Here is a 15,704-nt window from a genome sequence, read left to right on the forward strand (position 1 = left end):
TACATAACACTGCAAAAAAAATGCATACATGGATATGGATACATTTTGTTGAAATAAGCGCTAGAAATCAAGAGGTTAAATTTGTTTACATCTTTGATCTAGTATCCAGGCACAGTAAGAACCAGCCTTCTTGACAAAATACCGTCTTCGAGTCTGTCGGCCATTTTGAAAATGTGAACCGAATGTGTTTGTGAGAACCGAATACTCTGAGCTTTCCAAGTGTTTGTGAAAATATATTCCTAACTAGCTAAAAGCGTCAGAATACGTGTATGGTTATTACGATCTGAGCTACTTTGCCTCTATATTCCAATGTGATCGTCATATCAAAAATGGTATAGCCCAGCCGTTCGTGAATTCGTGAAAACTTAAAGCTCATTTTGAAGTGGGTTCTCACGAGCTGCAGTTAAAAATATGATGTAATTTGTTTTTAATTGGGTGTTTTTAATGGGTTTCTATACGGAGCCCTCGGTGGGAAAAAGTGGTGAAGTCCGTTTTCTATGTTTACAGATGAGCGCTCCGTAATGTTGTGTGCAGCTGTCCCGGCATCCCCTTTGACTGGTGATGGCTGAATCATAGAGTGATGTTAGAGCGGAAACCCGGGTCCCCTGAATCATAGAGTTGTTTTAGGAACCACAGTGTTCCGGTCAGACCTAGGCTCTCTCTCTTGAACATGGCGGCAGTGAAACAGCAGCAATCGCTGCTTGAAGAACCTCCGCACCTCAATGGGGAGTTGGAACTAGAGGACAAGGATGAGGCCGATACGTCAGAAGAGCCTGGCAAGAAGAAGAAGAGGAAGAAGAAGAAGAGCAAGGCTCCTGGGGGTGAGAAGTAAAATAAGTGGAAAAGAGCAGCATGGATAGGCGGGGTGTTTTAGGAGGAGTGAGATCATGGCTGAAGGAAAGAAGAGGAATAAAACATTTAAAAAGTAACTCGTGTAGTTCCGACTAGTCAGGCACATGGGCTAGCAGGGGCATGAGGAGAAACAAACAAAAGTAAGTGTTTCACAATTGTTGAGTAGGAAGGGTGTGGGAGTTGGAAGAGGAAGGAGTAACAAGAGCACCGGGAAAGGGGATAGGAAAAGAGCAATGGCTTAGAGATGGGGGCATAGAAGAGGTGGTGAGGGTTAATGTAATATTCTTGTTTCTGCCGGCCCTCTACATCATTTGGTCAGTTTTTCATTCACATTTGTCTTCCACTACAGAACACAACTTTGGTCACGGCGTCAGCCCACTTCAGCCATTGGCTAACTTCACTTTTACAGCCACGCACAAATCAGTTAGTTCCATAAAGTGGTAGGGACCACTATGGCAGTGTATGGTTTTTGAGACCCCCAAAAATATTTTTCTTTTTGCCAATTCAACATGTTTTTGCAGATTGCAATGGCCCAGCATCCTTATCAACAATAAAAGTTTGCAAAAATCATGACAAAACAGTAATTGATAAAGCTAAAGAGCTCTAAATCAACGCCTGTCCTGTTGACTTTGCCAGTGCTCGTGTGTGTGTGTGTGTGTGTGTAAGCTTGCTGCTTTGGTTTGTGGATGTGGCCAGTAGAATGGGGCCGAAGTTTGCGAGTCAATTTCGACCAAATATCTAAAACTCGGTTCTTATGTATTGCTTTAGACCGCATTTCAGCTGTTTCTTAGCACTGTAAGTAGTCCGTTATCTGTTGCCCAGTGTAACCGCACTCAATTTACCATCTTGGGAAGGATGGACGGCTGACTGGACTTTACTGGGATAACTGCATATGGCCCACTGATCATTGCAGGTTACACAGACTAGCATTAAGCTAATTGAGGCAGCCTGTCAATAGATGTTACTAAGATTCTCCATAAAAGTCATCTTTATTTTCTCTTCTGCCATATCTCCACTACATTGCCGACAATCCATTATACTTACATTTGCCATTGCAAGAAGCATGTTGCAGGTGGGACTGTTGCATTTTTTGATGGCGTTGTGATAGGAGACTACTGCAGGAGCTGTGAACAAACCCCGGGGAATAGATTCGAAGTTGCAGTAGAGAACGTGGTGGTAAATACTGAAATGGGATGCTGCCAAACATCGCCTGGCTCAAAAGACTTTACTGGCGCACGGAAGCGGGAAGGGTGAGCTGCCATAGAGTAGCAAGTTGAGCACATGCTATAACAGAACACATACAGTAGGGCGAACAGATGAAGCCACACCATGTCAGTAGTTGTGCTGCCATCTTCTAAAAGACAGCTGTGAGCAAAACCAGCACAAAAAGTACCTGCAAGCAAGATGAAACTTTAATCCACCACTTACGATTAGCTGGTGCAAGCCCTTTAGAAATGTAATAAGCAAAGTGACAAATGCAGAGGAAGCCTCAATTGTGAGCTTTCTGTGCAAGTAGGATTCTGTGGCAAAGATTGTATAAAACGTAGGTCGGGGAAACTGTTACTAAGGCTTGCTCATTGTGCATAGGATTATTTGTATTTTTAACATTTGTGTGGGGCAGAATATCAGAGACAAAAGCAAAATGTGCCATTTTGTAGTGTGCCACAGGTATGTTTATGCAACAGTTTCTAACAGCTGGTCTGTGGGAATAGGTGTGAGAAGAGCAGTTGATGCTCCTCTCAGTCCAGCTATCACTGTTTAAATAATGGAATCATTTGAACTTTCTTCCAACTTCTTGGAGGGATGCCCCATCAGCATGCCTTGTTTACAGTTACTTTATAAACAAAAGGAATCCACTGTAGGAAGGGTTTCCCTAACTATGGCTGGGAACCCCCTATGTTTTAAAATACCCCTCACACACCTCACACACCAAAAGGACCCTTGGTGTCATGCTAGTGTTTTTGTTTAAAAAGGAGTGGACCACCAGAAAAAATTATTTGTCCCCTTCCTTTTGAGGTCGAACATAGCGACTCGATATCAACCTGTAGGTACATAACATGTCCTGCACATATATTTCACTTTTGTAGATATATTTCATGTTTTAAGTAGAAATACGGGAGTAAGGTGGGGATTTGCGTACCCTTTCCTGAAGAAGGAGCCCAGTCTCCGAAACATGTCGACACACACACAAAGGAGGTAGTGCACATAGCCTTGCACTTCAAACCTCCATTTACTGCACGTTTTTAATAGTGCCAGCTCGGGGGCTGATTAAAATCCTTTTTACCCCACGAGCCAGGCCCTTTTTAAACTTCACTCGCGTTTGTAACCTCACCACTCACATAAGATACCTTCACATACACCACACATAGTCTTGATTAAGTGCTCCCGCGTAGTTGCAGGTCGTAGCACGCCGCATCCCGGAGAGGGGTGCGAAGACCCCAATGATGAAGCATGACACCAAGGGTCCTTTTGGTGTGTGAAGGGTATTTTAAAACATAGGTGTTCCCAACCATAGTTGGGGAAACTCTTCCTACAGTGGATTCCTTTTGTTTATAAACTATTGATCAGGGGGTACGAATCCACCTGTGAACCTTCTCTCCCCTCCTTGTTAATTTTGTTTACAGTTACCTCTGACTTACAGAGGACAGGCTGTGGGGTCCATTGTTGAGAACTATTCATATCCCCTTGTACATAAACGTGTTGGTTCTGACAGCAAATGTTGCTTGAGTTGAAGGCATTCTTACCTGTGCTGTGGTCCAGTTTGGTGAATGTCTATACAAACAGCCCCAGAGCGGCCACCTTTATCAGGTAACAAGGTAGACACACTCAATAGCTGTGTTGACTGGCTATCTAATTGGCAGTAGGCTCTGCAACTAGGTATGTTACTGCTAGTCTCTCATGCGGTAGGGGTCAGACAAAACCTGATTGGACAACCTCAGCAGTTGTTTCTACTCCACACACTAATAGGAGATCCTCCAAGAAGTTCTCTTTCCCATCTTTGAAGCTGGGAATGACCTCCTGCCTCTGTGTTTGCAGTCCATGTTCATTTCAAGAGCGATTAGTACACCTCTTGTTGAGCAAGTGACCAGGCTCTTGATGGGTTGGCAACCGTTCGAGAATGGACTGATAAGGATGTTTCTATATATCTTACTTCTGACCTTTAGATTCTGAGAGTTGTGGACTGATTGCTGCTGTAAAGGATTTACATAAACACAGCTGGTTGTCGTCATTTTTGTAAAATGATAATACTGAAAAACGTGATGAAGTATAAGTGAGACCCCATCTGCTTCTGAAATAAGGATATGAACGTACAATTATGAAAAATGGCGCATTGATCTATTCTGGGTGACTGATGCCCTGCCTTTGATATTATATTTGTATTTTCTATTCAATTTAAGAGTTTTGTCAGCTCATGCTGGTGCTTAACATTTCTTAAAATGCCATGTTTGTTTGTGAAAAGTGTTAAGAAATGTGTTTATATAAGTGTAGGTTACAACTCGGCTTGCGATTATGAGGCTTATATATTTCTTAAAACGCTTAGAGCATTGATCCGTGGGTTGCTTGTTGTGAAATTGTGAAAAACTTCACATAAACTAGGATTGATTTAATTGCTTTAAACAGGAATAAGAATATATAGAAACAAGTATTGACAAAGATAGTAGGTCTTGCCTTTCCAATAGCAATGCTGAGCTGTTGGCTTTGCCAATATATGCCTGTTAAATATTGTTTAACAAAAAGTAAACAGGGAAAACAATCCAAATTCTAGAGGAAATGCTCAAACATAGAATATGAGTGGTGGGGAGAAACATGGAAGAGAGGAGAGGTATTTAAAGAGGGAAAACAGCACACCAGGGCGATATACTGAAAATACATGCAATCCCATGGTTTGCTGAATGAAAAAGAAAAAAGTAGTTTACTAAATTCGAGCAGTGGAAGGATACAAGTCAGCCAGTCAAAAAGTTTTTAACCCCTTGCATGCGTTGGACGGCCCCCGGCTGTCCGACGTCACGGTGGGCGTGTGCGTCGGATGGCGTCCAATTTATGCATGCGTGGAATTCGCAGGGTGTCGACCGACATCACGGTGGGCATGTGTCAGACAGCCGGGGGCCGTCCGATTTTGGCACGCGTGGAATTCGCCCGCACCGCAGGGGGAATTCCAGCCACACTCAGAGGGTTAAAGAGGGTATGCTTCAGAACAGGAACAAACACAAGCATAGGAAAGCTAGCCCTCAAGCAAATGAGAATGTCAATAAAGCAAATCTGCGATAAGGCTGTAACCCCACTGTAAGTTCACAACAGGTCTTTTACAGCCAGACACCTTTCACTGTCTGGTAAGGGAGACATGAAAAAGAAACAAACATTGTACGTGTATGCCTTTTTAGGTCTCGGCTAGAAGCGAGCGAAGCTCGCTCTCGCCAGAGACCTTATTGTTAGCGGCTCAGCTTCCCAGGAAGACAGCACTGGCCGCGCGCAAGGCGATTTGCGCCGGCCACGCGCACGCGAACGCGCTGTCCTCCTCGGAAGCTGAGACGCTAGCAATACCTCCCGCTGCTTGCGCATGCGCCGTGCCCAATGGAAGGTTTCGGGCTTACGCATGCGCCGTGCCCATTACTGCAGGACCGGCCGCGGCAGACCCGGGGCTGAGGCCGTCAACGCCGGCTACACGCGCGGAAGGAACGGGGACTGTAATGCTTGGGGTTGTATGTGCGCCGCGTCTCCAATCAGCTGCCCGGCTCACCCCACAACATTACTAGCAGGGTAGACACACCGCAGCAAGGTAGGGCATTGCCTACAAGGAAGTCCCCAGGGCAGCCGCTTTCCCACAGTTCTGTACAACCAAACAGGGCGCCAACCTGGCCACCACTGCTCGCCACACAGCCAATTTAGTGCGCACCAACTGTGCAACCTGCCCACCTCGCTACACACAGGCACCATGGGGCTTTATATATGCCTCAAGGAGGGGCGGCACGGGCACCCCCAACACACTGCTCACCGGAGCCTCTGTGCATGATTCCTCTCTCCCTAGAGTAGCGCTGAAGCACCGCCTGCACTGGCTCGCCGCCCCGGAGCAGGGTGCTTCATGTCCACGACGGGTAGCCCCCTCCGTGCACCTCACAGGGCAAATCAGGAGGAGTTCACGGCGCCACGGCCTCACAATGGCCGCATCGCCACCACCTCACTCCCGCTAGGTCTGCCATCGCGCTGGAGGCACATTTGGGGTAGTTCACGTGGCCGGACCGCTGACTTCGGTTTGCGGCCCCAATGTTTTTACACTTAGTGACGGGCTCCTCGTCCACTCAAGCCCCCTGCTTCAGATGCTAGTAGGCCGCAGACCACAACCCGGTATAACTTCGGTCTCGAGTACCGTAGGTGGCCCGGGTAAACAGCGGGAGTCGTCGCTTTGCCAGATCTTTACGGGAGCGGGTTTATAGCACAGGATTAATGCCAGTATGTGGAGGCTGGTAACGGAGGTCGGCGGAGCCGAGCTCTCACGCGGCCATCCTGGTCACACGCGTGGCTCCTCCTTCCACGAACAGAGGAATTAACTTTAAGACCCGACAAGACGGACGTAGAATGGGGACTTTTTGATTGATACTCCGGTGTAATTTTGAAAAGAGCCAAATCCTTACTACACTTGTCAAAGGAGAATGAGCTACAAAAGTAAAGACTTATTTGTACAGATCAGCATTTAACCGATTCCCGGGGGACCGACCTAAGAATGTTATTTATTGTTGGCTTTCCAAGAAATTTGTATATCCTCAAAATGGTGGTGAGTGCAGAGTGCAGAGTGCAGAGTGCAGAGTGCAGAGTGGTGCGTGCGCAGAGTGGTGAGTGCGCAGAGCATTGTGTGCTGTTGAGTGCAGAGTGCTGTGTATTGGCAATGTTAATGACAATGCCCATTTATTTGTGATTTAAAGAAAAAAAATGTCATGAGCAATGCCAATAGCTCTACCTTTAATGATGCCGAGACCATTGCATTGCAAATGCTTGTTTTTTTATAGAAGTGGCTTTGCAGTGTTTTGTTTTTGTTTAGTGCTTTAGTAGTTGTGAGGACTAAAGATGTACAGACAAGCAGGCTTAAATAGAGGATACATGACTTGTGTTCATAATTTTACAAATATCAGGAAATTGTTAGTGCCCTTGCACACCGAGGACATTGCCTTGGGTGATATTGTAGCAGCCCTTATTATATATTAAAGAAACCAGTTAAAAGCTCTGGTCTTTTAGACCTTACTGCACCCCAACATTAAAAAGGCTGACAATTAGTGATCCTAATTATTGAATGCCACCTTAGAATTCTTCATTTCGGTACACAGAAGGCTGAGAGCATAGTAGAGCTACTGACGGGAGAGAATCCCCTCAGCCAAGATGTGTCTTTGCTGCTGGTATATGCCTGAATTCTGACTGCAGAAGAATTACACCTGAGACCGGCAGGTAATCTCAACAAGCATTTGCAATGCAATAGGTCTCGCATTAGGAAAGTTGGAGCTATTGGTCTTGCAAATGACACATTGTTTATTTGTGTTGGTTTTGAAAATTGCGAAATTAATAGCTTTGTCATTTACAATGCCAATACTTTTTACTTTTGCAAATGTGACACCTATACCATTTCTAATGCAACATGTTTTGTATTTACGTGAGTTAGATGTATTGATATTACGAATAACAATAGCTTTTAATTTTTTAAGATAATTAATACTTAAATAAGTTATTGTAATTTATAATGGCAATAGCTTAAACTTTTGTAAATAACTTTTGTGAAGATTATGTTCAGTGTATTTTATTGTGACGAAAATCCAAGAACAGAAGTGAAATATTAATCTTTTTGTGACATTTGTAATAAAACTTGAAACATTGAGAACATATTTGAACCAGTTGTTGATGAATGGTTGCACAGATTGATACTGTGGTGGCGCTGAGTGATGTTGTAGTGGCGACGAGTGATGCTGTGGTAGCGCATAGTGATGCTGTGGTGCCCCTGAGTGATGCTGTGGTGCCCCTGAGTGATGCTGTGGTGGTGCGATAAAGTGAGGGTGATAGATGGCTAGAGAGGGGGCGAAAGATAGATAGTGAGGGCGAAAGATAGATGTGTGTGTGTGTGGTTGTGTGTGAAAAGCACAGGAGAAAAGAACGGAGTTAAAGAAGGAGGCGGGTGGAAGAACAGCAGATCGGCACTGGAGAAGAGAACAGGGAGTTAGAGAAAGAGGCGGGTATTAGAGAACAGCAGATTAGCACAGTAGAAGAGAACAGGGAGTTAAAGAGGGGGGGTGGAAGAGAGCAGCAGATCAGCACAGGAGAAGAGAACAGGGAGTTAAAGAAGGAGGCGGGTGGAAGAGAGTAGCAGATCAGCAGAGGAGAAGAGAACCGGGAGTTAAAGAAGGAGGCGGATAGAAGATAGCAGAAAGATCATCACAGGAGAAGAGAACAGGGAGTTAGATAATGAGGCGGGAGAAGGAGAACCGAAGATCAGCATGGGAGAAGAGAACAAGGAGTTAAGAGAACAGGTAGTTAAAGGAGGCGGGTGGAGGAGAGCAGCAGATCAGCACAGGAGAAGAGTAGAGAACAGGGACCTAGAGACGAAGGTGGGTGGAAGAGAGCAGCATAACCGCACCGGAGAGAAGAGAGCAGCGAGTTAGAGAAGGAGGCAGAGTGGAAGAGAGCAGCAGATCAGCACGGGAGAAGAGCAGAGAACGGAGTTAAAGAAGGAGGTGGGGTGGAAGAGAGCAGCAGATTAGCACAGGAGAAAAGAACAGGGAGTTAGAGAAGGAGGCGGGTTGAAGAGAGCAGCAGATCAGCTCTGGAGAAGGGAAGTGAACAGGGAGTTAGAGAAGGAGGCGTGTGGAAGAAGAGCAGCAGATCATCACAGGAGAGGAGAACAGGGAGTTAGAGAAAGAGGCGGTGGAAGAGAGCAGCAGATCAGCACAGGAGAAGAGAACAGGGACTAAGAGAAGGAGGCAGGGTGGAAGAGAGCAGCAGAGGGCGTGAGGGCGGTAGAGAGAGGGCGGTAGAGAGAGGGCGGTAGAGAGAGGGCGGTAGAGAGAGGGCGGTAGAGAGGTAGAGAGAGGGCGGTAGAGAGGTAGAGAGAGGGCGGTAGAGAGGTAGCGAGAGGGTGGTAGAGTGAGGCATTAAATCAGAATTTGAGGAAAAACCTTGTAAGGAGAAACATCTCATAGGAAAATAGTAGTACATAATAACCCAATCCTATGTATCAAAGAACAGTACACATGAATACAATAACATCATGTAAGGAGAACCATAGTATATAATCCCCAAATCCTGTAGGTTGAATAACACTGTACATGAATACAATTTAATATGAGGGAGGTTGGGGGTCGTGGCTTGAGCAGCCATCATGGCGGGAGTGCTCTAAGTGAGCTATTATCTTTGCCCTGTTTATACGGTGATTATTCTACGATGAGCCCTGCTCTGAGCCCGCAGAGTCCCTTCCCGTGCTTCCTGACTGCCCTGCTGTGCCTGAATTAGAAGGCACTACTGCAAACAGCATTGTGGCAGGACTGGGGGCCCCATCTACAATGGCTGGGAGTTAGGCTACGGCCCGAGAGGCAAGGCTGCTGGCGCTAAGCTGCTGACATCCGGTGCTGAGAGGTGAGGAGGTGGAGCCGATTCCCAGCTGCAAACTGCAGAGTGGTGATCTAGTGGGCCATGGACTGTGATGCCGTGACACCCCTGGCTGCCCCCATGACGCTGGGAAGCGGGCCCTTATCTTCTTGAGTGCCTTGACATTAGCTGTGCTGGTACTAGGTTGGCATTCTGACTTTAACTGGGATTGCCCACCCCTCCACCTGTGCCACTTGGCTCAAAGCAGCACCGGCCCTACTTTTCTATGCACAGACCAATCCTGCAGGAAGAAAATAAGTGAGCGGCCGCGCTCGTGAGAAAGCACAAATCGTGGCCGCGGGAAGAAAATAAAAGTGAGCGGCCGCGCTCGTGAGAAAGCACAAATCGTAACCCCGGGAAGAAAATAAAAGTGAGCGGCCGCGCTCGTGAGATAGCACAGAAGAAAATGAAACTGACGGCACACAAGAAAATGAAACTGACGCGGCCGCGGGAAAAAAATTAAAGTGAGCGGGGAGTGATCGCAGAGATGCGCTGCACGCAAGAAAATGAAACTGACGGCACGGAATAAAATTAAACTGACGCGGCCGCGGGGTAACAAGCTCTCGGCATTGCTGTGGCGGGGGGGAGGTGGATGGGGGAGCGGCAGCCTTTGAAGTCTGATGTGAGGCACAGCCAAATGGTGGTGTGACGTGGCTAGCGATGGCGTGCACGGGCATACATCACATGAACTGTACTTGATCCGCAAGTTTGGTAGAGTTTTTGAACTGCCTACTATAATCTCGCCTATCTATACCTGCGGGATATAATAGTCGAGACCTAAAAATAGATGGCTAGTGCTCTAAATCAAGAAAGATTGTGCTGGAAAACAAAATATAAATATATTCACTGAAAAAACAAGAGTCACAGGGACGTACTAGTTCAGATATGGAATAAAAACACCTTACAAATTAATTGAAAAAAACAAAGGTTGCAGGAATGTTATAGTTAGGCTCAGGTTTCACTCGTAGAAAACCAGTGAAATTCAGCAGTTCTAGTTAGTTCAGCTAACTAGAACTCGAGCACCCCTCCAGAATGCATTGCTTATGACGTCCTATATTACATAACTCATGACATGGTCACAAAAAGCATGCTTTCTGGATGAACATTTAGCTTTCTGCCAAATTTAGTGTAATACCGTTCAGCGGTTCAGGCTGTAGTCCTATTCAAAAATGAAAAATCCCCATAGACATTTTCGACGCCCCCCCCCTTCCCATTTTCTTGACCCCCACTTGATGGATCACCTTGAAACTTTCAACACCACAGCTGAACCAAAAAGGGGATGTTATTGAAAATGTTGGGAAGATTCGCCAAGCGGTACCAAAGTTATTGACAAAATAAATGCTTTTCCTATTGCAATTTTGATCCTAACTATAACTACCCACTGGCCATCGCCAGTAGGTAATGTAATGTGTATATGTATATATATATATATATATATATATATATATATATATATATATATATATATATATATATATAAGCTTAAGAAGTCCTTGCTGATGCAGCCGCGCCAGAAGAACACAGCCCGCACTACGGGTAGGTCCAAAACAATTTATTTGAATAGCTAACGCGTTTCGACCAAGAGGTCTTTGTCAAAGCTGGGAACTACACATTGTGGCACAGTATCCATAGCATACAGTGAGTCAAAGTGGAGGGAAAAGAAAAAACAACATAGGAGAAAGACTTTGGGCACAAAAGAAATTTTTGCCATCTCATCAGTCACAGTGAAAGAACACTATGTAAGTCAAGACATTTTTTAAGAAAACAAAATTAAAAAGAATGTCGTTTTTTCTCATGCAATTGGTTAGCAAGTGCATCACAATGCAAAATAAAAGAAAAAACTGTATGTAAATATACATGTATGTATGTTAGGTGAAACACATGGGAAAAACGTCACAGGTGTGGAATTGCTAGTGCAAGTGAATTCCAACCAGGCATGATCCCTGAATGTGCTTAAAAAGGGAGAACTTTCCCACCATATTCTTGACACACAATATGTCAAAAAATGGGTTCACAGGTCAAGTGACCATTGTAAAAATAGGTGGCATTGGGTGAGAAGGAAAAGAGGGCTCATCTGGGCATAGTGGCGTGAGCTGGGGGGTAGGGGCGGGGGGGAACAGCAGAGGGATAAGTCAGTAGGAAAAATAGGATAGGAGATTCTGTCAGAGAGAGAAGCGTCTGCACTAATGGGATGAAATGGAATGACAGACAAGGACTAGTAACATCAGGACAAGTAGTACAATCATAGGTGTAGATGTAGCTCTTCGTCCTGGTTCAAACCTCCTGGGTGTTTGGAGTTGAGGCTGATTGTGTACTTGGATTCTAGTCTTCTCAGTGCTCGTTCCCTGTCTCCGCCCCGACTTTTCACCATGATCCTGTCCTGTCAATTTCAAAAGATGAGATCTTTACGTTTTCAGGTTTGGTGGAGCGGTGTACTGTTTTAGTGTCTGGCTATGGGATATGTGACCTTATTATTCCTGATTGCCCTTAAGTGCTCCAAAATACGCTTTTTCACCGGAAAGATGGTGCTCCCCACATACCTCAAACCACATACACACACACACAAAGACATAGACGACAAATTCTGTGGTGCAGTTCATGAATTGGCGGATTTTTTATTGTCTGCCATTTGGAAGAGGCCCATTCTTAACATTGGTACTGTTTGAACAAGCCTTGCACTCACGAAGGCGGTCGCTCCCCCACGCTGCTCCTGACCTGAGCTGGTATCGTAGCGCTGCTCGCACTATAATTGCTCAAAAGCTGACATCTGTGAACTGCTAGCATTGTGGCATCTCGCGCTACTAAGGAATAATTTGATTGTTAGGAGTGCTGTGCCGCCAGACTGCGCTTCGTGTGCTTATTATTGTCCATTGCTGCTGTACTTTGCCTGTTTGCCGATTCTCGCGTAATTGTGCACTTTTATTTATTTACTTATCTCGCATTGTCTGCTGCATTGCTTTGCCTGTGCCCCAATAGCGCCCTGATTGCCTTTTGGCTCGCCGACATTTTGTTTGATGTTTGTAGTGCCTCCCAGCCCGGCTATCCGCCCCGCCTCCCAGCTGACCCTCCCTCGCCCCTCCCCTCTCCACCATCCTCTTATGTCTGATGCATTTGCGCCCAGCGGTCGCGCCAAAGGTAAGCCCGTCTACGCCCGTCCGCGCCTGGACCGCGCCCAGCGCCAATCCCCCTGGCCCTCGCAATACCCACTCCTCCCGCATAACATATGACGCCGCTACTCTCCTTGCCCTTAACCCCGGACATACACCACAATGCTTCGAAGCTGCCCTGGGACGTACCCACGGTCCTTTCGCCTGCCACTCCTGCAAATGTACCAGCATCAATAACAATACCACATCCACCGAATCCAAACACATCTCCGAATCTAACCACCTGAAGTGCATCCTGCTGAACACCCGCTCGGTCCACAGACACGCAACCGAACTTTGGGACCTACTCGACACTGCGTCACCGGACGTCGCCTTCTTTACAGAAACCTGGATGAACGCATCATCAACACCCGACATCGCCATTGCCATCCCGGACACTTACAAGATCATCCAAAAAGACCGCACCAACCAAACAGGAGGAGGCATCGCCATCGTCCATAAGAACACCATCAAAATCATGACCAGCTTCGACGATAACCTTACAACCGCCGAACACCTACACTTCCAGGTCCACAACGACCCTAGAACCACACTCAGAGGCACCCTCATCTACAGGCCTCCAGGAACCCGTAAACAATTCAGCGAAGACATCACCGACTTCATCAGTCCACATGCCCTCTCCTCTGAGAACTACATTCTATTAGGACACCTCAACTTCCACCTGGACAAGAAAAACGACCGCAACACCACCACCCTTCTTGACAACCTGGCCAATCTCGGCCTCAAACAACTTGTTGACACCCCCACCCATGTAGCCGGACATACGCTCGACCCAATCTTCACCTCCAGCAAACACATCTCCTTCGATCGCACCACAGCTCTTCCCTGGACGGACCACAGTTGTGTTCACTTCAGCTACAAAACCACCTCGACCCACAACCCCCCACAACCTATCCCCCGAAGAAAATGGAACAAAATCACCACCGACCAACTCCTCACATCGCTCAACCAAAACCCACCCTCCCTCTCATTGGACCCAAACCAAGCTGCCATCAAATTCAAACAATGGATCACTCACAGCGCTGACGAATTAGCACCCTTGAAAAACCATCACACCAAACAAGACAGTAAAAAGGCCCCCTGGTTCAACGATGACCATAAGAAATCCAAAAAGCTATGCCGCACTCTCGAAAAAACATGGAGAAAAAACCCGACAACATGACCACCTTCAAGGCAGCCACCCGCAAACACCACCAGCTGATCCGAGCCACCAAGAAATCAGCACTCAAGAATCGACTCGACAACAACGCCCATAACAGCAAGGAACTATTTAACATCATCAAAGAATTCACCAACCCCACCGCAGCCTCAAACAACATCACTCCCTCCCAAGACCTCTGCGACTCGTTATCCTCCTTCTTCTACAACAAAATTGCCGACATACATAACTGCTTCGAAAACAGTTCCAACAAACGATCCTCTCCACCCCCCTCAGAACCTAAACCGCCCTCTAACAACCTCAGTGCCTGAAACCCAATCACCACCGAAGACACCATCCGCCTAATGAAATCCATCCACTCTGGCTCGCCAACCGACCCCTGTCCCCACCACATCTTCAACAAAGCAGACTCCATCATCGCACCCCATCTCCGTGATGTCATCAACTGCTCCTTCATCTCTGCCACCTTCCCAGAAAGCTGGAAACATGCCGAAGTCAGCGCCCTCCTGAAGAAACCCACAGCAGACCCCTCTGAACTTAAAAACTACCGCCCCATATCCCTCCTCCCATTCCCGGCCAAAGTCATTGAGAAAGCCGTCAATAGCCAACTCGCTGCCTTCCTCGAATCCCACAACTCCCTCGACCCCTCACAGTCCGGCTTTCGAGCCAAACACAGCACTGAAACCGCCCTCATCGCAGCAACAGACGACATCCGAACACTACTGGACAACGGAGAAACAGTGGCCCTCATTCTACTCGACCTCTCTGCCGCCTTCGACACTGTTTGTCACAGCACACTCATACAACGCCTCAGCAACATCGGCATAAATGGAAAAGCCTTGGACTGGATCATCTCGTTCCTAGCTGGGAGAACTCAGAGTCCGACTTCCCCCGTTCATATCAGAGGCCACCGAAGTCATCTGCAGTGTACCACAAGGATCATCACTCAGTTCCACCCTCTTCTACGTTTACATGAGTCCACTCGCTTCTATCGCGCGTCAACATAACCTTAACATCATCTCCTACGCAGACGACACCCAGCTGATCCTCTCCCTCACCAAAGACCCAAACACCGCCAAAACCAATCTTCACGAAGGCATGAAAGAAGTAGCCGTATGGATGAAAGACAGCCGCCTTAAACTCAACTCAGACAAAACGGAAGTGCTCATCCTAGGGTCAACCCCCTCTGCCTGGGACGACTCATGGTGGCCTTCGGATCTGGGCTCAGCACCCATACCTACGGACCACGCACGTAACCTCGGCTTCATCCTAGACTCTTCACTCTCGATGACCAATCAAGTCAACGCCGTCTCATCCTCCTGCTTCAACGTACTTCGTATGCTCAAAAAAATCTTCCACTGGATCCCCGCCGAGACAAAGACTGTCACCCACGCACTGGTTACGAGTCGACTAGACTACGGAAACACCCTCTACGCCGGAATTACAGCCAAATTACAGAAAAAACTCCAACGCATCTGCGAGACTCATTTTGGACATCCCTCGCCAAGATCACATTACCGGCCACCTGAAAGACCTCCACTGGCTTCCCGTCAACAAGAGAATAACATTCCGTCTCCTCACCACGCACACAAGGCCCTCTACAAACTAGGTCCCGAATGCCTCAACACTCGACTATCCTTCTACACACCCACCCGCCAACTGAGATCCTCCAATCAAGGCCTCGCCGCAGTTCCACGTATCCAAAGATCCACCATGGGAGGTAGATCCTTCTCCTACTTGGCGGCCAAGACCTGGAACTCACTCCCCACTCACCTCCGCCTTACACAGAACCACATCTCCTTCAGAAAAGAACTTAAAACCTGGCTATTCGACAAATAATGAACCCCCTCCCCAAGCGCCTTGAGACCCTCTGGGTGAGTAGTGCGCTATATAAATTCTTGAACTTG

At 47.0% G+C, this 15,704-nt stretch overlaps 1 protein-coding gene across 1 annotated transcript in view; it reads left to right on the forward strand.

The window, feature by feature from the left end:
- Nucleotides 1-467: 467 nt before the first annotated feature.
- The window catches only part of METAP2 (methionyl aminopeptidase 2), a 169,534-nt gene continuing 154,297 nt past the window's right edge, over nucleotides 468-15,704 (forward strand). Inside the window, exon 1 of the mRNA XM_086919070.1 lies at nucleotides 468-821. Within this exon, the coding sequence (XP_086775196.1) occupies nucleotides 671-821 (151 nt within the window). The 5' untranslated portion in view covers nucleotides 468-670. The remainder of the gene's footprint in view (nucleotides 822-15,704) is intronic.

The sequence above is a fragment of the Lissotriton vulgaris genome, chromosome 1_1 (genome assembly GCF_964263255.1).
Source record: "Lissotriton vulgaris chromosome 1_1, aLisVul1.2, whole genome shotgun sequence".
Lineage (NCBI taxonomy): Eukaryota > Metazoa > Chordata > Amphibia > Caudata > Salamandridae > Lissotriton > Lissotriton vulgaris.